The 26,520-nt window shown below is 37.0% G+C and overlaps 1 protein-coding gene across 1 annotated transcript in view; it reads right to left on the bottom strand.

Annotated features, from left to right (window-relative positions):
- LOC150110370 (uncharacterized) overlaps positions 1-25,178 on the bottom strand; it is a 35,069-nt gene extending 9,891 nt beyond the window's left edge. Inside the window, exon 1 of the mRNA XM_090393325.1 lies at positions 24,468-25,178. Coding sequence (XP_090249451.1) covers positions 24,468-24,927 — 460 coding nt within the window. The 5' untranslated portion in view covers positions 24,928-25,178. The remainder of the gene's footprint in view (positions 1-24,467) is intronic.
- Between the last annotated feature and the right edge of the window lie 1,342 nt (positions 25,179-26,520).

Genomic DNA, 26,520 nt, shown 5'->3' with positions numbered 1-26,520 from the left:
ATCTATTGAAAGGAAATCTTCCCCATGACACGATTAGCAACCCGAAAAGATGCTGGCAATCATAAGGTGTATGAGGAAAATCTTAAATGGTCTCAATGTTGTACCAGATCAAAATACTTGAAAATATCAAAAACAACCATTTGAGTTTCTCCAAACGTTTCCATGGCATGCGTGTAAAGACATCTGCTGTAGAACGAGAAGAGCAGAAGCCATATCGTGATCTCTAATTAACTGTTGTGTCTCTCTAGCGAGAAATTGCCTTTTCATAACTTTCTATATTACTTTCGAGAATATAGAAAGTAATTGTTGGGGGGGAGGGGGTAGTATCAAGATCACTAAGCATTTTATAATGTCCTTTTGACGAAAGATCAGAGGACACATGTGTGAGTAATTTTTGGTGTCGCCTTTAGGTTATGTTACCATGGTATCCTTAAGACGTGAGAAAAGTGAACAAGGATGGAAAGAAGTTGTGGACAGCAGCTTTATCGAAGGACTATAAAAAAAAGCCATGGTTAAAGGCAGGGACAGTAAGCAAGAATTTTTGCATTTGCCCCCACCCCCTACGAAGTCTGCTTTTCGATTTGTGGATGCTTTTATTAGGCTGAGTGAAAAGTTGGAAGTTTTTGACTTGAGCAACTGAATGTACGCTGATTTTTTTTTTTTTTGTGCTACTTTCACTTGTTGCAGAACCAGGGCTTGATGGGTATTAGAGGATTTGAGTGGAGTGGAAATTGAAGGTTCTTTTTCCGCAAGGACTATTTCTGTAATTTGGCCGAAGCAGGTCTCTGGATTGGAAGATGAAACAGTACTCAGATCATGGACCACGTAATCGTAAAGTGAAGTCAGCGGACGATTACCGAAAGGTTCATTATGAACATTTCTCTTGACATAGCCATTGAAAACTGCATAAGGAACTATTAACATCCGTGTCCCTATTCATAAGCATTCAAACACTGGCTAACTTATAATGCAACTTGCAAGGTGTCGAGATCAAACAAATCGGAATGCTGACTGTTAAGTTATATGGCGATTCCTGATATACACTGCGTGATTCCACGTGTTGTTTCTAAAGGTGGTGAGGGAATATCGTCTGTGAGCTGTGCAAAAAAAAAAAAAAAAAAAAAACATGACGATATTCCTTGATGATTCTATAAGACACAAGCATATTGTGTCGAACCACGTATAACTTCTGGTAGTGATAATCTATCCCGTATGATAATTTTTTCAGAGTGAACCCACCAAGCTACTGCTAGAATAGTTAAAGGGGTTAAATTACGTCTCGATTATCTAAATCCTAAAATCTTGACCTCCTGAAGATCTGTGGGATGTACATGCATCTAACAACAGAATTAGCCTCTCGATTTTTTTCTGTTTATTTCAATCAGGTTTTTATGTTTATTTATGGAAAAATGGCCTTAAATCTGTTTGAAGGAACTCAAAAATGCTGTCAACGTATTTTGAGTATGTTTCGAGTGCTAGAAACCGAAGAAAGTTTAGTTTTATGTCCAAGTTGTGTATCTCTTTTCTAACTGTAAATACTTATTGCAGTGTACACAGGGGCACGCCGACACGGTGTGCAATGTGTGAGACGCACACAGGCGCCAGAATAGTAAAGCGCCAAAGAGTCGGAAATACCTTTAAAAAAAAACGTTTTTTTAAAGTGATTTTTTATTGGGCGGAGGGGGATAGGGGCGCCAACTAAAGTTTTGCACATAGGCGCCGGACAATACTGGCGCGCCCCTGAGTGTGCAGGGAAATGAATTTAGTTTTGTAAAATGTTCTGATCCCCAATGTAGCTTCATCGATTTATAATGTTTTTATTAAACGTTATAACATGTCATCCTCCGTAGCGCAGTTGGTTTCGCGGAGCCGTATGGTTGGATATGGGTTCAAATCCCTGTCTATAACGCGGGGAACCTTTAGAATTGCTTTTTAGTCTTGTACCGTGGAGTTTTTTTCACGGATACTAGAGTTTTTCTTCCTTCAACACAGACAAGCTGGCCCCGTGAAAACACATATTTACAAAATATAGGATACTAACTGCGAGATGGAAGATATTATTAATCTGAGCTAGAGATAAAAAAAATAGTCAATCCCTCCTGAATGGAGACGAACCATTATTAAGTCGAATCTGATTCAAAATTGTGGTCCTAGCATATACATTTTCATTCATAGGAAAGCTCATCTTTATAAAGATTATAAAGATTTATCTTTATATACAATTATACTGAGTCAGGTCGTAGAAGAAATTAGATGGCTTTTGTAATGTCCAATAGGAATAAAGTATGTCGATACTTTCAATACAAATATGCTATACAACTTCGTATTTTTAAACCATCTTACCGGTCATTAAAGATAAAATACGCATCCTCAAAAGCTTCGTATCCATCATAAATTTCGATATAATATCAATGGTATTACAATTTTATTATGCACTTCGCATCCATGGTAATGTGGACTAACCAATCCAATCCTGTCTGGTAGCGTGGTTTTAAACAAGAACTATTAACTATATATTACTTCCTGTTCGAAATGCAGATCTTAATAAAATAAAAACTAACAAAAAAAAAAAAAATTGCAAAAAGGCAATATGCTTGAAATAAAAAAAAATGAAATGATCAGAATTACTTCTATCTATATAACTTGGAAAATGAAGGCCGAATTAAATAAATCAGAGGACAATAAGTAAAACTGCGAAAAATGTTAGAGGTTAGTGGAATATATGAAAGTGAAAAATGAATCTATATCATTCATGCACACGTAATTTATACGAAAATGTTTCTACTGGACATGAACAAAAAATTATTTCAATTCAGATTTTATTTTTGTTTGCTCGTGAAGACAGTTCACGTACAAACTTTTATTTCTCGTGAACTGTCTTCACGACCTGCCACTTCTTGCATAATGAGAGCTGTTCATATCATCACAAAGCTGTCTTCAGTATTCCATCAAGTGTAGCAGGTATTCGTAGGCGCTAGGGAATCTAGGTGGCTCAGTTGGTAACGACGACGCTTTTTGATTGGAAACGGACTGAGTTCGACTTCCACAGTCGTACGCGAAGGCTCTTTCTAAGGGCTCTTCAGCTGAAAATGAGGTAGTCAGTCTCACAGAATATGCAACGGTTTTTCTTCCTTTAAATATGCAGATCGACCAATGAAATATACGTCGTTAACAGCCATAAAATCAAAGTCATGACGAGTGCGCCATCATATTTTTATGTTTGGATTTAAAATACTTGTAGCAATACCAGCAGGTTACCGCAACTGTTTCCAATCCAATCCTGTAGTACTCTGGGCCTACGAAAGAGCTACACGCTCCTTCATTTTTTTATCTTACCGAGGATCGAAACCGGCCTTGGAATGATTCCTTCTGGTGTCTAGTTTGCTTTTGCGATACGTAAGACAATTTGCAGTGAAGTAAACTGTAGCCGTGGGCTAGTCAGTGATGCTTCAAGCATAGCTTTCGTTTCCTTACAGTAAGAAAAAAATATATATAGAAAATAAAAAATCAATGAGAAGAAAAATATTTAAATATTTCGAGCCCTATGTTAGTGAAATGGTTCAATCTCATCTATAACAGTATAGATTCAAAATATAAGATGCAATATTTTTCTTAAAGAAGGACTCATCGAAAATAATTCTCCCAGCATGGCACACAAAAATCCCATGAAATCAACAGATGTAGTTAATAAAATTAGATCATCCCTCTCACTCTAAGAAACATACGCTATTGGTTTAGTCGAATGCGTTTATTTCATCAATTCTTCCAGCTACGTAGTGCGTGAGAACATTCGCAAGTTCTTTCGTGAGGGCAGATAAGTACCCAATGTCGTCAGCCTTTGTACCCGCGGTTATTACAGAGTTGACATCACGATGTCACATATGAATAATATTATTACTCTCTTATACGATGCTGAAATAAATATTGGGAAAGCGCCCTTAAAGTATGAGAATTTCGGGTTTTCCGAAACTAAATACCGCACTCGCACGCACGCACGCGCACGCACACACACACACACACACACACACACACACACACACACACACACACACACACACACACACACACACACACACACACACACACACACACACACACACACACACACACACACACACACACACACACACAAAGTGATATGTTAGTTATCCTTAACAAGCACGTTTTGTTTTTTCAGGCATTATTGGGATGACGCACTCCGACGTAAATCGTTCCAAAAGCAAGCTGGCATTCACGCTACCCATCTGGTCAGAAAAGGATGAATGAAGTGTGATTTGTTATTCTATATCAAGGACTTTCAATGCTCTACAGACCGGTCACAATGTTCTTTGCACTACTGTGGTCTGAGCTGATTGCAAAGTCTAATGCTTGGCTTAGATGTAACTGTTCTCTCGTAGGAAAAAAGATTGAGTGTTCGCACATCGCATTGTCGATATTTCAGAACCATCATTCGTAAACTGTTTCTGCGAGGTGTTAGCTTATTGGTTCTTTATGTATAGGGTTGCCATAAAATAACTTTCCCCTCTTTGGAGGCATCTGCAGCTAAAACCAATAAACGGAATGAGACCAAATTTTATATTGAGACTTTTGAAGGCATGGGGAGATGATTTCCGCGAAAAAAAGATTGAGTACCAAAAGTCGCCGATAGGGAAAATTTTGGCGCTGGCCGAGCCGAAAGCAGTCAAATATTTGCAGTAAATAAACTCTGGTGAAAAGAATTATGCACATTTTACTGTGCGTACGTGACAGCAGCGCCACCAATTCTACTTAAAAAGGGATTGGGAACGTTCGGGCAGTTATTCGAATGACTGACGAATTGTGCTCAATATGCGTTCTGCCTTGCCTCAGCATGTTATACTTGTTAAGTTGTTTTACCTTAAACAGTGCAATGCCGTAGCAGCCCTTCTGGAATTGAGAAGGCTTCATAACCTGCGTACAGGTTCTATGTCAGCTGTAGCACGGAGAGCTATGATTAAAAAGTTTGAAGAAACTGGATCACTAGGAGTTAGACATGGCAGAGGACCGAAAGCATTGCAAGAAGAGACAGGGGAACCTGATTTTGATGAATAACACACTATTTCCTGTGAGTTCAATCACTACATTAATTTCTGTGTCTCTCGCAAGTTGTTGTTTTAGTTTTATTATTATTATTATTATTATTATTATTATTATTATTATTATCATTGTAACGCGCCACATATCCACATATCCCCGGCTGTCGCTTACACCGTCAAAATGTTATTATTCCATTTTATCTGCCTTTAATATAATTATCCGCTTGTTTTCGGCTCCGCCAGCGCAAAATTTCCCCTATCGGCAACTTTTGGTATTACTTTTTTTTTTTTTCGCGGAAATCATTTCCCCATGCCTTCAAAAGTTTCAATATAAAATTTGGTCTCATTGAGTTTATTAGTTTTAGCTACAGATGTCTCCAAAGAGGGAAAGTTATTTTATGGCCGCCCTGTACATCTTGGCGGCAGTGACTGTTAATGTTTTCGTTGCTGATAATGGTTGATTGTGAGTGGTGCAATATTTTTTTTAACAAGTGTCACGAGGGATAGGCTACTAATTTTGAATTCTTATAACAATAAGCTTAATTTATTTCCACTTGCCACTGATACACCTTCGACTCTACAGGTATATCTTACACAAACGGTATGGGGAGGGACATCACAGAAATCGACATATGTTTCATTCAAAAACAGGGAGATGTAAGGACTCATTTCAACGCTGTGTTCTTTAAGGAGATGAAAGAATATGCCTCTTTTATTGCATGAATGCGTTCGCTTTACAGTAGGTGGCTGTAGAATGCATCATTTTGCTCGGCATATTACTATTAATCACCCTTGATGACATGGTTGAGGGATAGGAAGAACTAACAAAGGCACATTGTCTATTAGCAAGCAAGAAATTATGTCTGCTAACTCCTCCATATTATCACTTTGTTCTACTGGTTGCCAGACCGTAACGTTGCTCCGCGTTTCCGATGTCAAGGTGAACTAGTTGACCGATTAAGGTATTAAGGAGAGCTACGTGACGAAAGAGGGAGGGAGAATTAAATAAACTGCACCACACAACATATCAGTGGAAGAAAGCACACATTTGAAAATATGGGGAGGGAAACTTACTTGGTGTAGAAGTCTGGACTACAGTCGGACTCTATAAACAACGCGTATGTATGTGCATGTGCGCGCTATGCTGTATTTCACTCGTCACATATAATAACACTCGGTAAGCAATATATCGATAGATCAGAGAAGTCAAGATGAGCACAGGAATTACCTGTAGAGCCCGCTGATTCGTTTTTCTTTTTAATTTATCTCCAGAAGGATGCGTGATTAAATCAAATCCTACCACAAATTTCAGAATTAGAGAAAAATTCAGATATTTCTTTATTGTATTATGACATAATTCCAACAAATAACTTTTAATATTTACATGTTAATGAATGAATATATATATATTTTTTTTTACCAAGTGTCACGAGGGATAGGCTACTAATTTTGAATTCTTATAACAATAAGCTTAATTTATTTCCACGTGCCACTGATACACCTCCGACTCTACAGGTATATCTTACACAAACGGTATGGGGAGAGACATCACAGAAATCGACATATGTTTCATTCAAAAACAGGGAGATGTAAGGACTTATTTCAACGCTGTGTTCTTTAAGGAGATGAAAGAATGTGTCTCTTTTATATATATATATATATATATATATATATATGTATATATATATTGAAACTTTTCAAATGTTCAACAAAATTCTTCACTATAATGCACTCTTCTTCTTCTTCTTCTTCTTCTTCTGCAGCTTCTCCCACTAAAGTGGGGTCACTGTTTGTTATGAGTCTCCTCCACACCTTTCTGTCTTGGGCTGTCACCACATCCAAGTTCTTCATCTTCAAGTCCTCTTCTACCAGCTCCCTCCATCTCTTCTTTGGCCGCCCACGCTTCCGCCTTCCTTGCACATCCATCTGCATGACCCTTCTTCCCACATATTCGTCCTCCATCCTCATCACATGACCAAACCATCTCAACCTTGCCTCCTGTATTTTCGCTCCTAAGTTCGTAACTTTCACTGTTCCCCTGACATAGTCATTTCTCAGATGATCCTTTCTGGTCACACCGCACATCCACCTAAGCATTCTCATCTCTGCTACTTCCATCCTGCTAATGTTATTTTTCCTCAGGGCCACAGTTTCTATAGCATATGTCATAGCTGGCCTCACTACTGTCCTATAAATTTTGCCTTTCAGATTGATCGGCACCCTCTTATCGCATAACACTCCAGCCATCTCCCTCCGGTTCCTCCAACCTGCTTGTATCCTGCATCCCACTTCCTTCTCAGCTCCTCCATCTTCTTCCACTGTTGAACCTAAGTATCTAAAGTCTCTCACCTTCCTGATGACATTTCCTTCCAGCTCCAGATCTGTCTCCTGGCCACCGCCCACTGCGCAACACATATACTCTGTCTTACTTCTGCTCAGTCTCATATCTCTCTCTTCCAGTGCTTTTCTCCATCTTTCCAGTTTAGTTTCCGCTTCTTCTCTTGAATCTACACACAGCAAGATGTCACCTGCATACAACATTGTCCAAGGTGCATCTTCTCTCACCTCCTCTGTTACCACCTCCATCACAATATTAAACAGAAACGGACTTAATGCTGACCCTTGATGCAAGCCAACTGTTACTTGAAAACTTTCTGTCTGTCCCAAACAGGTCCGAACACTTGTCTTCACATTTCTGTACATTTCTTGCACCAACCTGACATATTTCTCCGGCACCTTCTTCTCCCTCAGACACCTCCAGACTTCTTGCCTTGGCACTCTATCGTATGCTTTCTCCAGATCAATAAATACCAGATATAGTTCCCTTTGTTTCTCTCGATATTTTTCCATCATCTGTCGTAACCCAAAGATAGCATCTGTTGTTGATCTACCAGACATGAAGCCAAATTGTTCCTTTGCAATCTCCACCTCCTCCCTCAATCTACCATCAAGAACCCTTTCTAGGATCTTCATTGTGTGGGACATCAACTTTATTCCTCTGTAATTTTTACAGTCTTGTGCATCCCCTTTACCCTTGTAGATGGGAACAAGAGTACTCTCCCTCCATTCCTCGGGTATATTTTCCTGTTGGCAAACTTTCATGAACAGGTCCCACAGCAGGTCAATTCCCTCTTCCCCCCAGTGCCTTCCATGCCTCCACTGGAATTCTGTCGGGGCCCACGGCTTTTCCATTCCTCATCCTCTTCATGGCCTCCGTCACTTCCATTCTACTGATGTTCTGCACCATCCCCTCAGAAGGCTGCCCATCTCCTCTGTGAGTCCTTGCATTTTCCTCATTCAAAAGTCCCTCAAAGTATATTTTCCATCTGTTTCTTATGTCCACATCCCTCCATAATACTCTCTCTTCGGCATCTTTGATCTGCCTCACATGTAAGATGTCCTTAGCTGCTTTATTTCTACATTTCGCTAGTTGGTAAATTTTTCTCTATCCTTCCTTTGTTTCTAATTGATCATACAGATCTTGATATGCCATGGCCTTCGCCTGTGCCACAACTCTCTTGGCTTCTTGTTTTCTCTCTTTGTACACCTCTCTGTCCTCTTCCACTCTTGACTCATCCCACTTCTGCTTTGCCTTCCTCTTAGCTATCACTGCCACTTGTACATCATTATTCCACCACCAAACCTCCTTCTGCTCTCTAATCTTTCCAGATGTTTCACCAAGCACCTCGATTGCACAGCTCAGGATTACTTTTGAATTATGTTTCCACCAATCTTGTACACTTTCCAGTCTATCCGAAATCCTCTCTAACACTCTCTCCCTAAAACGATCCCTAATCAGGATCCCTTTGGCTAGAGAGACAGACCTAGGTCGGAATCAGATAGAGGTCGGAATTTCAACGTCTTTCCAACATTTAAGACTAAGAGCAAAGTATCGAATCATTTCATTTTTTTTGTTGAAAAATCAGACAACAGGAAGTACTAATTTACATGGAGACAAAAATACGATTTTCACTGCACTGAAAAAAGCAACGTCATTGCGTGAGTGACGATCACATTACAGTTACAACATGGCGTCAGTCATCTTAACAACCCCTGTGAACGTAATATCTCAGTAACCTGCTTGCGTTTTTTGTTTATTACGTGACATTCATTAAGATATCGTAAATCCGCCTGCATTATTATCTTTTGTTTACATTTCCAATCCTCTTTTATTAAATTGCTCCTCAATATTCTTCACTGATTGTCTGACTTTCGAATTGCACGACTAGTTGAACACTCATGAAATTAGAATCATATTAATGTTGATTAGACGTTTATTGATGTAGCTAATGCTTTTATTTGTAACAGATTTTAATGAATTTTAGTGGGTCCCCAATTTAGCCATATCGGTTATTTTGAAAACTTTTGAAAACAGCCATTTAATACACGTTAAGATTCTCTCTCTCTCTCTCTCTCTCTCTCTCTCTCTCTCTCTCACACACACACACACACACACACACACACACACACACACACACACACACACACACACACACACACACACACACACACACACACACACACACACACACACACACACACACACACACACAGTTTCGGTAGAAAATCACGTTTTCGAAATATTTTCAAGGTTATTTTGTAGTTTGGTTTCGAGACCGATTTAAAATTTTAGTGTTAACAACACTGGAATGACAGGTGTCTATAAATGGTCGGGGATCAGTAAAAGTCCAACCTTCATTACGATTAATTCCTAGAGTTCTGATCTTTATGAATTTTCAGTGAATGGCGCTATTATCATTCGTTCTCGCTGCTAAGATCCGAAGAAGAGACTCAGTAGTGCCTTGGATACTCTTGCTTTTAATAAAAAGTGCTTCCTAAAACTCGACAATTCAGCTCTATTAGGTGAACTTGTCTTCATTAAGAATATTTTGTCAAAGGTTCTAATCGCATTAAGAATGTATTGTTCAATCTGTGCTATTCTTGTAAACAAAAAAATCAACGTTAGTTAGCATGTCCGAAAGTTTTATAATAAATTTAAAATTTTCATAGACTATTTACTTGAACATTTTTTTTTTAAAAAGGACTTTTTACATATATACGCATGAACGGTCATGAATATGTACATATATGAGTCATCGTAAATCCCAAAGAAAAGGTTAAGAGTTGAATAATCTCGAAATTCGCTCTAGAGACAGAAGACAATATTCTTTCAAGCCGATCAACTCCGAAAGGGGAAAAAAAAAAAAAAAAAAAAACCCAGACTGATGCTCAAACGGACGAGGAGAAATCAACAGCCATCTGAACACATTCACAAACAACCGTAATGGTGGATTCAAATCTACAGCTAGTAGTTAGAAGCAGCAACAACGTCCACACGGCTAACCAGATCAGAATCGAGTAATTGGGAGAAATAAAGCTCATAAAAGAAGAAGAATTTGCCTAATGAAGAGTTTATAAAAATGTATAAAGTGGATTTCATGGTATGGGGGAAAACGCTTCAAATACTTGTACACTGATAAATAAATACACGGTAGATATCGAACACCAAATAAATAAACTGCGCTGTCTAATATAACAAAAACCTCGTTATACAACCGAGGACAATTAAGATTCATTAAATTAAGTGTTTTGAAAAAAACAATTGTATCATGATCTTTTAAAGACACACTAAGAATACCTGTAGTTGTAGATGTAGATCAATAAGAGTTACTATTCTTTGAAGTTGATCTCGCCATGTATTCTTGTGGCATATTTTGTGTGTTTTCATATAAATATTCTCTGATCAATATTTTAAAAAGTAGTGTTTGTCCAACCGCCTAAAGTAAAATCGAAACATTATTGACTAAAACATTTACAAGGCGCAGAAAGTCATCGAAGAAATGTTATTTCTTTCGAGAAACAGCAATTCTCTTTTAATATATCTGATTAGTTTTAGTGGAACTTATTGCTCGAATTATATTTGCTCCTGATTTAACGAAGTAATAAACGAATTACGCATTTTTATGTGACTGTCACCCATGAAAGGCTGTAAGCCTATAGTATTAAATGTATTCTTTAATACTATAGGCTTACAGCTTGCTGCATAATACTATATTTTTGCATTTTTAAATTTATTTTTACATAGTTCGGAAAGACTGTTCTGGAAACCAAACAAAAAACTTTTTTCAAGCCACTTCAGGACCCCCAATAACGCTGGACGGTGGTTTCACACCTCCCAATGAAATTCATCCCTTCCAATTAAATGCCACCCAGATGATATTTAATTACTGATTCGCTTCTTCATACAGTAACTCAAAAACTCATTTTCGAACTTACTTCTAACAACAAAACGTCAACTATTCAACTTGCAAGCTTTATTTATAAAAGAATAAAAATTAAGCCCTTTTAACTTCACCATTTCAAACAAAAACGATTTCTTAACACCAACTTACTCTTTTTTCCATAAAAGAGCAATTTTTGTTGGCAAACTGGCAGTCTAGACACACACACACACACACGCACACACGCACATATGGGACAGTCCTATATCGAAATATATTTTACTCAAACTGATTATATATTTAATCATATCCACCCGCCTCGGGGCACTCATTACACGTAAATATTCTTAATAATTTTAGAAAATTTTATAAACTGTTCATATTTATAAAAGTTTATGTACTTTTAAAAAAGCACAGTCTGATTTTATAACGTTTGTATCAGACGTCGCGATATGCATTATGTGAATGCAGGTATTTCTGAGTATCCTGGATGCGAGATTTGGAAATATGGAAATATGCTTTGCAAAAAAAAACACAAAAAAACTTTGCAATGGTGCATTATTGAAATATTCCCATAAAGTGTTTATTTCTGAAGCTGAAGTCCGTATTTTATTCTAAGAAAGTGCATGGTTTCTCTACAAGAAAGTTTAGTTCCAAGCTGAATGAAATTCTCTTAAAGAAGTCCCTTCCCAGTAAACTCGGGTGCGGGGACGTAGGACATGAGATATATGTCACGGAATGGCCTTGGCTTCATCATCTTAGTTACTTCTTCCTAATTCCCCACTCTCTACACATACCTCTTGAAAGAAAGTCGCAAAAACCATCGACAAAGTTCAAATCCCACAATTCCTGTACAACTAAAAGGTTTCACTCACCATAAGTTTACAAAGGAATTTAATTTCCATGGTGCGTTTATTCCGGCCGAAAGGAAATGTTCTTCCTAAAATAGATCAGTCGGTCTTGATATACGTTATTATAAACGTAGAACTTAATAATTTGCACAAATTACTCTTCATTCCTTATTATTGTTTTCCATATCTGAAGACGTTCCGTATATGGTTGCCAGAGAAGAAGAAGAAGAACAGAACAATACAGCTTTCCAACCTTTTGTGGATATTTGAATTCCCATGGCATTCAAACATAAAACTGAAATAAAATTCAGTGCAAATAATGTAACAATATCTTGTAATGTATTACTTTATAGTAATATGATTGATATGTAATATCATATCATATTAATATGAAATGATATTAGTACGTATAATGTAATACATATATGATATTACATTATACATACATTAGAAGTCTTTCTACATTTCAGTGCCGAAAAATCACGCGTGACATAGTCGATAATTTCTAAGATGCCTTGTTCACCTGCTTGTGAATTAAAACGGTTACGTCATCATACGACTTTTGAGTTTTTATAGGCTCATTGGCTTGCGAATGGCACTTATATCTTTCATTATGTTTGTGTGTCTCCGTCTGTATGAAACAACTCTATAACATATTTATTAAACTTAATATTTAAGACAATAAGGGAAAACTATCAAGAAATTTCAATTTTTATTAAGCAGACAATTACATGAAGAACAAAATGCATTTTTCACTGAGTAACTGACGTTAGTAATTTCACTACGCAAATAACGCACCCAATGGAATTAGCCCAGGAGTTCGATTATTGCTCCCACATATTTTATTCGCATTCAGTGAATAGAAACGTAATATCACATTGATCTCATTGCCTTTTCTTTACTAATTAACAATCATTAAGCAACATATTTTAATATCCTGAGCTCACTATCATTGCTATGTTGTATGTATATTTCGTAATTTGCTTATTAACAATATTGAACGAGTGTTCATTGCTCGCATCTATACGCGCACTCCTACGTATCACTACTATCGAACTGTGCTTATTATCCCCTTAAAAGACCTGTAATCGTTTTGTGTTCCATCAGTCTTAGGAGAACGAGGCTCCTACAACTGCCCAGTGTACCTATAGATTAAAACATCGACGAAGATAATATCCCAAGGTGGCCATAAAAATTTATGTAGTAATCAAGAAGTTGAAAGGCAACGCGCAAAAAAATAAGTTAAAATCAAAAGATTAATTTGCCTGTTTAGCATATTTTCATATCATTGTTATTCTTATTACTATGATCATCGCAGTTGGTACTTACAAGTTTTGATGGTCCGCGATCGGTCAGATGTCATTGGTTTTCTTTACCTTAATTTTTTAGGATATTTTGCTTGTGTTCTCATGACACACACACACACACATACACTAGAAAAATACTCTGAATGAAAGGAAAGGGGTACATCAGGGTGTCCAACCCGTGGCGTGTGCGACTCTGGACTGTTAGTAATGCGGCCCCATAAGATCCTTATACTTTTAACATGATGTGATGCGAAAAATATGCTGTCTTTCTTTCCGTTTTGACACAGGAATTTGAGAATAGGTTTCAAGATTTCAGAAAAAAATATGATTTTTTTCTGAAATCTTGAAATATTTGTGACTCCATTTTCCTTCGACATAAATACATTACCTTCGAATTTTCAAATGGAATGTATAGAGTTGCAATCAGATATTGAACTGAAAGAAAAATTTGATCATGTCCCTTTGCTAGATTTTTGTAAGACCTACCTTCCCAGAGAAAAGTATCCTTCGCTTTACAATCACGCTTTATTCGTGTCATCACTTTTTGGTAGTACGTACATTTGTGAACAAGTATTTTCAAGAATGAAGCATACGAAGAGTAAAGTTTGATCAAAAATTTCTGACGAGAACCTTAAGATCTCACAACGAATTGCAACCGCTTCCATCGAACCAGACATTGATTTCACGTAAACAAGGCCAAATATCCCACTAGTTTTGTGTTTATGCTGCCCTCTTTTTTTTTAATATTATAATAAAAAAAACTGAAACAAAACGAAGGAAGTTTTGTTACTTATATCCATTAACTATATTATACATTTTATATGCGGCTCAAGAAAATTCCTCTTCATTCAATGTGGTCCAGGCAGGCCAAAAGGTTGGACACCCATGGTGTATATTATGCTAATCACCATGTTCCTGACCTTGCCCACAGGTAGTGACTCCACTTTTCCGCTGAGAGACTACGTCGAAACCTCTCTCTCTCTCTCTCCTTAATAAAAGTAACTAAAAGTCCAATAAGAAAAACAGTAGCGGTCTAACACGACTGTTGCTTTGCTTACTGGAGAGCGTTCCCCTCTTCGGAAAGTTATTTTGATTCAACAACAAAATAATTGTAGGTTTCAATCTTTTGTAGATCGAATGTCTGAGAAAGATTTTTTTAGCTAGCAGCCCACTGAAAAAAAATAGAGAATTTATGATGTGACAGAAACTAAATCTTCAGTCTGATAATCGATTTAGTATGTCTTAACGGAACAATTCGGGGCATTAAACACTCTGATATAATAGCACATACTCAGAGTCTTCGTCTATCGGATACACGCATAATGAGGGCATTTCTGAATTCAGCAGTTACTGTATTGTGTGCACCATGAAAGCAGTCTCGAATATCTAGTCTAAAAGCCAGAGGACGAATTGTGCAGGTTATTTGAGAAATTATTTCAATTTAGGTATATTATCAGCTTAGAGAGAGAGAGAGAGAGAGAGAGAGAGAGAGAACGGTGTTTTGACAAATGCACAATAAAGTAACGAGAAATTTTCCCATTATTATGTCTGTTTTGTGAGAAACAAAATGAGGACGTGATTTCACAATCAGACAACACTTGCTCCTAGGTGGCACTACTATCGAACTGTGCTTATGATCCCTTAAAAGACATGTAATCGTTATGTGTTCCATCAGTTAAACAAATTCGAGTCTATTTTTTCATATTTTTGTTATGCACATCAAGGCATGTCTTGCTAATGTTATGAACGCAACAAACAAGCAAACAAACTGCATGTTTTCTTGTTTCTACATTGTTAGCTTTTTTTTTGTCCCTGAGGTTATCACGAAATCCTTCACAAGGTGAATACGGCGGTAAGTATAGAATACGAATGCGAACATTCATAAATACATTTTTATGATTTCTGTTTTGATTCTTGGTTTTCATAAAGTTGTCTGACATCACACCTGCAAACAAACAAACAATAGGCATTCTAGACTCAAGTAAATTATGAGTCACAACAAGGACGCCTCTCCTTGAGAAATGTAGTATGGATAATGACTTAGGGGTGTGATATTTAGCTGGAAGCAGTGCTTAAATTGAACCTCACGGACGTAACATAATTGTGCAGGTTTATGTCTTTGGAATATTGAATACACTTTGGTAAATTTCCAACGGGAAACGAGAGAGAGAGAGAGAGAGAGAGAGAGAGAGAAGAGAGAGAGAGAGAGAGAGAGAGAGAGAGAGAGAGAATAATACTCTACAGGATGCTCTTCGATAAAGGGTGCATTTCCGTCTGGACCAGATTTAATCACATTTGCATCTACAGACACGCATCAAGGTGACCTCTTATCTGTTTGTTATGACAGTTCTGAACATTAAAAATATTCCACTATTCATCTTCCACAAAATATGACATGTCCTGAAGACTAGCCTTTAGAGATTTTGGACAGTTACAAATGTATTCGCAGACGAATAAAAGCAACGCAGGACACTATAAATCCACCAGAGAATGTTGACTGATCAGCTATTAGTTAATCACAGATAAGTAACCAGCGATGATTTTTGTAAAGAAATAGTAGAATGTGATTTTATTTCTAAATTTGCTCGCTTATTTCCCAGACTTTATGCAACAGTCATTAAACACAGAATGTATGCTTCCTAGGACGAGAGTTGTTTTAAGCAACATTTGGGCATAAACACAGGATGGCGTTTACTAATTATTATCATTATTGGAAGAAGGAACAACAAAAGAAACTGCCAAAATTACAATGATTCTGCAAATGTTTTGGAATATTAACTGCATTTGAATAAGTGCAATTAATATCCCTAAACAAACAGCCTGAGTAATAAAAAAAAGCTAATAGGCATTGCCCAACTCAAATCTGAGTAAATTCACTTTTATTTCCCATTTTATTTCCCATATTGTCATTTTTTGTATATTGTGGAATATTGTCATAGTATTTATTGAGTTATGATAATGCCAGAAACCGTGCTATGATGCCACTATGATTTCCAGGAAATTATAAAACATCTGAAAAGGCAATAACCTATGTGAGATACACGTTTCTTATGTCATATTCGTACCATAATAACCAGCTGGCACAGAAACTGGACGAGTGCCTACTGGCTATCTTCCAATTATAACATTGAACCTCAACTGAACAATCGAGAAACAATTGAACCTCAGTTGCTTTTCTTATTGCATAATTTAATTTTTACTTTTCTAAAATTAACTGAAATGACTAAATTATAATTTTTGAAGTGTAACTTTTTTTTATCATTGTTTTAAAAAAATGCGCATACATTGTTTTAAAAATGCAGTACTTATTATTTTGATAGCAATTCCTTAAAAACCACAAACTAAGAACTAGCAGAGTGTACACACAAGGAACGTAAACATTTTTCATAGTATCTTCATAAAAATAAACAAAGTTTGCTTCAAAACCAAATCACCTGAAAAAGACAACAACAGGATATACTAAATCAACTTCGAAAAATATACTAAATTGCTTCTATGTCTCTAACACAAAGAGTTTGTCGTTTTCTTCAGTTTCAGTCTTAGTTCTTACCTAAGTAACTGTTTCCAAATTTATAAATTTGTTGTTCAGGTTGATCATGTTGTTCATGAAGTTGTTCAGGTAATAATGAACCATGGAAAACTTATTTAACTTCTCAGATGCTGTTTATTAGTGAGTAGTCGATTGGTTATCCTTGTATCACTAGATTTCTCTGTAAATTCACACGCAACTATTTTCTGTCGCGAGGTATCGCTATAAGAATTCCCCCAGAAGACCATTTGGCCGCTCTCATGCAGAATCGGGAGAGTTTTCCCCCCCTGGGAAACTTCGATTTCATGTCTCCGAAGAGACAGGTAGACTGGAGAGTATGCACAATTAACAGGCATTAGGATCTCATAACTTTATTCGCTCCGACCGTAATTCCAACCAACGTAGTTTCTGTTCTATCCCCTCCTTTTTAAAGTACGTCTATGGTTACTTTCAATTGAACTGATATCAATAATTCCACCACTTTCCTCAAAACCAGCGGTAATACGAAAAACTAAGTTTTTAGCTTTTCATGTGTAATTTCTGTAACAAATTATGATACACGGGAGATCATATTGCACTGACATACATTATAATCAAGTACGACTACAATTACAAAGCGTATACTTCATGAATTCTCAATTTGTCTTTAATGTTTAGATACATTACAAAAAAAAAACTATTTTTCCTTGTCTATTAAGAAGAATGATTTTCTATTCTATCTCTTTAATAAATGTCCACTATTATCTAATTAATATGCATTTCCAACTCTGCCAAAATTTTTTACTCTCATAGGAACGAGAATTGCGTGGAATGGCATTCTCTGAATTTTTCTTAAATTTGTTTTTTAAGCGAATGTTTAAAAGTTCACGAGTTTCCAAATGAAGGTAAGCTTCTCTGTAGCTGCCTCGTTTCGTCAGCTGCAGTAACCTATGTGAGATTTCGTCACTAGATATGCCTTTATCAACCAATGCTATGTTTGGTTTATATTACACTGTGCTGTCGATATTTTTACTACTAGTAACCTTTATTTCTCTGTCGCGGATAGGCAAACTGTTCTTAAAATATAGGTATGTATCTGACATTGCTAACTACCCGGATAGATTAACATAGATTAACAGCCTTGTCCTATCAGAAATCAGGTTTATGAAAGCTGATTGCTTTCATAAACATAAACAGAAATCAGGTTTATGAAAGCTGATTGCTGATTGTCTTCATAAATCTTTTAAAACATTTTTAGCACCTAAGTCTTTAATTAGCTAAGCGTCGTTAATTAGCTAAGCGTCGTTAATTAGCTCAACTGTAAGATTCTGACGGCATTGTTCTATCATGGCATTGCCTCCTTCGAGCTGAATTCAACAATGTCTCCCATTCATTAAATCTTGTGTAATATTTAAATTTGTACTCCAGAGAATCAAGCAAAACTTTGATTCTCTTTTCTCGAGAATCTTTTTCATGCTCCAAAGTATTTCTTCTGGTCAATATTTCAATTCTGCTTATAAGGAAACTATAAGTTGTTTTTTTGAATTGCTAATGTATCTTAATAAAAATTCATCAGCATAAAAATGTATCTCTTTCCTCTACTACTCAAGTGATAAATTTCATACTAGCAGACCATAAACAATCATCGCATCGTTCTGAATAAAATTATTCCCAGTTGAATGTTGCATTAGTTGAACTGTAGTAGTATGCACTTCGTCTGTTTTACTGTGATGAAATTATTCTCTTTACTCGAATGTTTTCCTTTTCTTTTCGGAACTTTGCAATCAGGAAAAAGAGAAGAAAGTCGGTGAGATGCGAATTGTTCTTTAGTCAAGTCCAGAAAGTTGTTCGACACGATCGTTATTATTAAGTTGCCATAATTATTAAAATTACATTTTTTTCTTTTGCTTGGTTATTTACATCTTAACCATTAATCCAGCAGAATGCATTGGTAACATCAAAATTAGAAATGCAGTTTTCTTCCAGATACATAAGAAACCATGAACCAGAGAGAGAGAGAGAGAGAGAGAAAGAGAGAGAGAGAGAGAGAGAAAGAAAAAGAGAGAGAGAGAAAGAGAGAGAAAAAAGAGAGAGAGAGAGAGAGAGAGAAAGAGAAAGAGAAAGAGAGAGAGAGAGAGAGAGAAAGAAAAAGAGAGAGAGAGAAAGAGAGAGAGAAAAAGAGAGAGAGAGAAAGAGAAAGAGAGAGAGAATATGGTATCCATAAACAAATAATGAACAGTCGGTTGTCCAGTTCCTACTTTGAAGGCAATTTTATGAAATATTTTATTTCGGGGTTTGTTTTTCCACTAGCTATGGTTGTAAAATTTTGTTTCAGCTATCTTCACATTGATTCAAAATTAATAATAATTATATAATCATGTACACACATGTAGCATCCAAATGGCACACATGAGTAGGCTTGAAATTTTCCACATTTTATTGGGAAATCTTACTAGAAGAGCATCTGCCCTTCAAAACTTAAGTCCATCACTGATATCAAGCCACGAAACGTTTATAAATTAACTTCTAGAAGAAAAGGGAAAGCGTTTTAGTTTTCGGGAAAAGCAATGTTTTTCTTATATAGGTAAACAACCCAAATAGCAAAAGAATCTAAATGATTGGAGTCTTTTAAAACATGTTTAGATTCTTTGAATCTCGATAAAAATACTTATCCTACATAGATTTCTTAGGTAAGATTAATGTCTATCAGATTTGTTTAGGACTCCCCCCCCCCACTAAACCTAAGAGATGGGAATATATTCGTTTCTTTCTGGTTGCAATACATCCGTGAAAGTGTGGAACAAATCACTTCATTTTCTAAGACATTTCGATTTAGACTATTTATGTATCTTTCAGATGTCGTTCTCTTTATATTCTAGTCCAAGATTGGTTCTCGTTGTTTCGAAATTATGGCCGAAAAAGATGAGGATATGAAGCTAGTGTATTATACCTATAAATGATGTACACTCTTCTCGGCGGTTTTTCTGGGATGAAGAAACCCGATCCGCAGCTAGTGAGACTGACTAACTTACCTTCAGATGAAAAACCTGTGGGATGTCGTAATGGATGTGTGGCTGAAGCGAAAGTCATTTTGAACACTTTCTGTTAGGTACTTTCATATCTTTGACAGGAATCGAACCTAGGCTTTTCTACCCGAACGAAGTCCAAGAGAAAGAGGATAACGGTTGGCATCGCGTGTTTAGCGTTGTTTTTTGTAAGGTGGTTTATTCTTAAAATTCTTATTCAATGTTGAAATTTACCCCATAATACTTTTGTTCTCTAGTTCCCTTACTCTCCACCCCTCACAGTTTTAGCGGCTTCAGATATTTTTGTATGGATTTTTGGTGTGCATTTACTGTTTTCATTTATAATGTAAATTCTGTTTGAAAAAATGCAGCAGATATTTAGCCGCATTTTTGCTTTTAAACATATTTCTATAGCTTATCGGAATTCACATTAGAAATTCATCAGATATCTTATAGATGATGTTTTCATCACACACACACACACACACACACACACACACACACACACACACACACACACACACACACACACACACACACACACACACACACACACACACACACACACACACACACACACACACACACACACACACACACACACACACACACACACACAAACCTCTGCTTCACTGATCTCGCCTAGTCATCCTCACTTAAAAGTAAAAGCATAAAACTTCCGTGTAAGACCATTTAAAAGATTTTGATAATAATTTAATTGTAGTTTGAAATCGTGTAAAATTAAAAAAACAAAAATATTAGTCTGAATAGCTAAAAAACATGTGATGAAGATTTCTATCCAATTTCTGTCCCATATCATGATAGTGTAACCATCATGATATGGGAGGGATTATGTCACGCCGTTACTGCGTGACATAATCCCATTTGGAAAGTTAATGGCTTTCCAATAGGGTAATAATATTTGTTAAGAATTTTTATTTTTGAATCATACTTACGCCTATATATATATATATATATATATATATATTCATTCACGAATTTCAATTTCAGCAGATTAGTTTCATCTAACATTGTTGAAATTATGTTATGCATTTTCAGTTTCGTTTATTCAAGGTTATTTTCGAAATATTAGTCTTTTTTTTTTATGTGGCTCCCAACTATGAAAGATTTTTTAATTCTATGGTACATTCGCACAGTGGATTGGCTCAAATTCCCCCCTAACTTATATATAATATTTATCCCATACACGAGAGGTATAAGAACCTATAGTACACATCAGTGCCGTGTGTGAGATGCAGATGAGGTTTGACAAAGAAGAAATCTCTTGATATTCTTCTTAAAGAGCTATAGGTTGAAATTGTCCGGAAACACATCATGGGAAAGGCTGATTCAAAGGACAGAAGTAGTTGGAATAAATGAGGAAGAGGAGAAGCAGATTCGATGAGTTTGCAGTTGTACTGTAAAGGGATGTTGGATAACAGCTGCTCTTGTTTTAACAGGCCTAACAGAGTGGAGGAATGACGTTCGCCACTTCACTGGAGCAGTGACCATGAAAGTACCTGTAAAAGAGTCACAGAGCTGAAACATTGTATCTGTGAGGTAGAGGTTGAAGAAAGCCTGTGAAGAAAGGGTCATCTATGAGTCCAATTGCTCTCTTCTGGACAGAATCAAGAATTATTAAGGAGGCTTTAGGTGCACCTTATATGTGTGTGCGTACAGTATTCTAAGGTTGGACAGATTTCGGATTTATACAGGGTTAGAAGCTATTTTCCGCCTGGATGGGCGTAAAATATCTTCTTGAGTAGAAAAGAATGTTTTTTTTTTAAAAGCTGAGGAAGCTGTTAATGCGATGTGTTCGTGCCAAGAGAATTTAGAGGTAATGTCATTCCAAGGAGAGAGTTCTTCCTATCTGATGATGTATCACTGAGGATGAGGGAAGGTGGACTGCAATCCCTTTTGTGAGAGAAAAGGCAAAACTAAGTTATCCTTACCCACTGAAGGATGGTATGGAGATCAATGTTTAAGGCACTGGTTGCAGATAACCTTGTTGTAAAGGATGTCTGAGAATTACATGATTTGTCATAGAAGTGGGATGAGTGAAGAGTGTCAAAAGTGTCGTCGGCAAAGTTATGGATAGGATTTGTAGTGATTCAAAGTAGCTCATTTATATATAGGTGAGAAAAAGGAGCCCTGAGGTACTCCTGAATTGGTGGCGAAGCTCAAAGAGAGGCTTCTGTCACTATGACACTCGGTGAACAACCAGAAAAAAGCTAGCTATCCAGCTAGCTTTTTCTGGTTGCTACAAAGAGTGGCATGCAAACCGGACATAGGCACTTTCCAAAGCAGGCCTTGATGCCAAACACGATCGAAAGCCCTGAAAATGTGAAGGGCAACAGCACACGTTTCTCCACACCATTGCTGATAAGATATCGGCTGTGGATCTGGATAAGTGGAATATTTGCCTTCATCGGAGGCAAATCGCGATGAAATTAATCTTCCACCTAAAGATGATCACAAACATCCATCATTTCCATGGGATATTGGAATTGCAGCATGTTGGTGGGCGAGCGGATATCATAACCACTTGGCCAGGAAAGGTACGCACTTGCACTATAAGCTATTTCTTTATGATTAGCAACGATTTATGCTTGCTTGAGAGGATTCGAATAGGTGTCTCGACAGTCGCCGAATAACTTTTTTTTTTAAATATGTACATATTGAGAAGAAACCTATGTGTTATAGTCCCCCCCCCCAAAAAAAAAAAAAACTGTATGCACAAGTCACGTTACGGCTATAAAGTACTTGTGTAAGAAAACAAATAATGTAATGGATTCTGTAGCGGAGAATGGGAGTCTGTCATGACATGATAATCGCAGAAATAAATGGTATTCATTAAATGTTGTTTGACTTTACATAATTCATTCCTCACACGATCATTTTACAATAAAACCAGCTTGCCTAAATTGGGAAAACAGTCTAAAATGACAAACTATTTTAAACCTTATTTCTTAAATTCATGCACCGTTGTTGCGTTGTTGTTGTTTTCAACGCATCTTCTTTTGAAAACAAATCGCATCATCTTCCCGGAATTTAGTAGTTCCCAGACTTTCAAATGGTCCCAGTGCAAAAGTTGTCTTAACTTTCATGTCCTCCTCTGTTTAATCATTATTAAAAAACGGTCATTAAATTGCAATATTTTTCTTTAGAATTCTACATTAATTAAATTTGTAAACGAAAGCAATATTTATCTTCATTTAAAAATAAAAGAAAATGTTTAATTTTATTTAAATATTACATGAATTATATTTTAATTAATGCAATTTATGTATCTCCCCAGCGGCAGACCAGGCGACGGGTCGGTTGGGAGTAGTACTAACAAGAAGTCGCATCTAAAAGTAACACGCGGACCCTGCATGGGAAGCGGGAATAACGCGTAGTAGAAAAAGATGTAATATTCACACACGTGCTGATTGTTCAGTATTTTAGCATAGAACTGCTCATAACCTGCGATCTGAAAGTGGTTTTAAGGACGAGAGAAAAGTGGTTCACGCAAAGATATAACAACCGTCAAATCAAACCTTCACAATGAGGAGAATCAGAAGTTTAAGCGAATGCTCCAGAAAATCTTAAAGGGCTCATCGAAAGCGAATAATTTATAATTTCCATTATTTATAATGAACATTATACATTATAACAATAATATTTTATAAATTCCCATTGATCGATTTTAGGATTCGTTTTTGATTTTTGGTGAACTGTAGCGTACTCAGCTGTTACCCTTCTACAATTTTTTTTAAAATTTCACTTCCATCAAAATCTATCTTGTTATAACTGTTATTCATAGTGAAAACCAAATATATAAAAACTATGTTTTTTATCTTCTACGATCGATTGTTGGAATTAAACGAAACATATGCGTAATACTTTGGAATTAAATTTATCAACAGAAGGAAATACCAGCAGAATACATATAACAGTGTTTATGACGCATAGCAGATGTGAATATGCGACACAGTGAAGTGGAGAATATGCAAATATCATAACTTTATATTCTTGTCTTCTTGTCACATTCAAAAAATGGGCTATAATCGATTTTTGCTCGTGAAGTAATTAAGAAAATCTGCGTGGAATGGAAGCGGACGTATATCACAAATAATTGCTAAAGATTTACTCGAAATCTTTACTCTTGATAAAAAATTTACTCTTGATACTAAAGATTTACTAGAAATTTATTTCACTTTCTTGGAAAGGGAAAATTGCCCGGAGCAGAATATCTCACATAGTTTCGGTATCTTCGTTGTATACTATTTCACTTCTAGTAATTTGAAAGTTTTCGTTGTGTTTGCGAAAGGTCAGTAAATTTATAGCAGTCAATGTCAGGATATCGAATTATAGATTTAAAAAAAAAACTACTTTATGCATCATTTAATCACATACAAACCACTTCGAGTAAGAAGCAGTAAGTTACTTCCACTTGATTCTAGTTGGAAATGATTATTTTTTTCTTTCTCACAAGATTTGAGAAACAATTTTACTCACCGTTTATTCCATGGGTTATCCCCGCAGTCGACACCGTCTGTAAAAAGTCCGATGTTAAAGAAGGATGGAAGTAGTGGGGGAATCCTGAGCTGTCACTGTCGTCCGGAGAAGGTGGATTTCTCAAAGCAGTCCTATTGGCGTTCGCCAGCAGTCCCGAAGCTGCCAAACTAGCGAGAGGAAAACCGGAAGACGCTGAAATCACAGCACCGAAAGTGGCCGCATATCCTGACTGAGAAACGGCCGTCGCAGTTGACGGCTGGCCGGCAAACATTTCGTGTGAAGGAGCACCGAAAGGTGACATCGACTGAGGAAAAGAGAAACCCGAATAAAGTTCGGACCTGGGTAGGAACAGGTAGCCATTGTAAAACACGGGGAACGGTGCATTTGGCGACGCGTTCACTGCAGGCGGAGATATCAGCGAGTCTATGTTAAAGGAGGAATGAGCAGCGATGCGTTGCATCAGTGTTCAACGCGGTTCAAGAAGAGCCTCAAAGCAAACGGTCCGCCAGCTTTCGGTGAGGTCAGCACGAACTGTGTGTGTATATATGCGTGCTTGCTTCCCACTCTCTCTCGTTCGTACTACTGTCCGATCCCGCTTCCTCATGCATACACGCGCCAGTCCCACTGGGCAGAATGACTCTCGACAACGAAGCGAGTCCCGCACATGGTGCAACTCCTATTAACAGCGGCTGAAAATTGACGGGTGGAAACATCGAAGTCCATCCGTCTTACTTAAATTACACCATCCCTCCAGATAAGCCTTTCGTCTGTCACCCAGAGTTCGGGCTCTGTCACGTGAGCCACCAGTTCCCGCCTCCCATTGGATGGAAGGCGTCAAGTTACCGCCGGCGGCTGGGAAGCGTTGGTGCGCACCTTGAAGGAAAGCGCTGTCATTGGATGGAAAGTGTAACGCCAACGTGTTGATGTTACAATTTCGGTCAATGTGTGGCGCTTGGGAAAGACCTCCCCAACTAGTTAAATCAACAAACCGCAAGCATTTACACCAAATTGGTACAAGACGTAGTTACTGCTTTCTTCAGCAGTTTTAAGGAAAGCAACCTGAATATTTCCCCATCCTTCAAAGCGGCAGCGCTTCGCCGCAGGGTAAAGAGATCACGGCTGAATAATTCATTATTGTTCGTAGGAAAAAAAAAAAAAAAAAAGCGATGCCGATATTTCCAAAGTTCTGTTTCGGTTGGTGCTCTGGTTTCCACACTTAGCACTGTCCATACATTTCAAGCATTGTCGCAATATCCCCAGAGATTGAATTACATTTATTTCCGCATCCTTTTCCAGTTCATTCTCTAGTGCGGAGTCTTAATTTAAATTTTATAGTTTTTCCTCATCTCTCCAATATTATTTTTTCATAGAGAAAGTTACATACACACGGTGTAAATTCCTTTCATGAAGCTTTTTATGCTTAGAAAAAAAGTCACGAGGGGCGAGATCTTCCTATTAGGCTAGGCGTTCGTTATTAATTAAGTAATTTTAAGTGAAAATTACTTCACTGATAACATTGAACCAGAGTGAGGGTTTCATAACGAAGAATCCACCTGTAAGATCACAGCTCCGGTCTTCTGAGACGACCTTTTTCTCTTAAGTGTTCCAAAACTTCTTTGTAGACATACTGGTTCACCTTCTGTAAGATATTCGTGAAAAACAATAAACTAGTGGTTTCACAATGTTGTTTTGGAGCATTTAAGAGGAAAAAAATACTTCTTAAAAGATGAAATTTTATGCTGGCTCTTTATCACGACAACTCTCCTTCTTATTCAGTGTTATCAGTGATAGGCATGATATCTTTCGTATGATCGAAAACTAACCAATGCTTTCTTCACTTTGGAATGCGACATTTGTATTTTGTTCGTTTTGAGAGAGCTTATTGCCACTAGAGACTTCATCATTTGATTTCTTTTGTGGTTTTGTTAACTCTGACTACAAGTTTGACATCTAAATTTCCATCGCACGTTTTTGACAAGAGAGATAAACACATCGTACACTTAAAGAACATATAGTAGAGAATAAATTAATCTGAACAAGCCGAATTTTCGTT

Source organism: Typopeltis vanoorti, chromosome 1 (assembly GCF_054136105.1).
Source record: "Typopeltis vanoorti isolate ZY-2024b chromosome 1, IOZ_Tvanoo_1.0, whole genome shotgun sequence".
Taxonomy (NCBI): Eukaryota; Metazoa; Arthropoda; class Arachnida; order Uropygi; family Thelyphonidae; genus Typopeltis; species Typopeltis vanoorti.
This window is presented reverse-complemented; position numbering and strand designations above follow the sequence as displayed.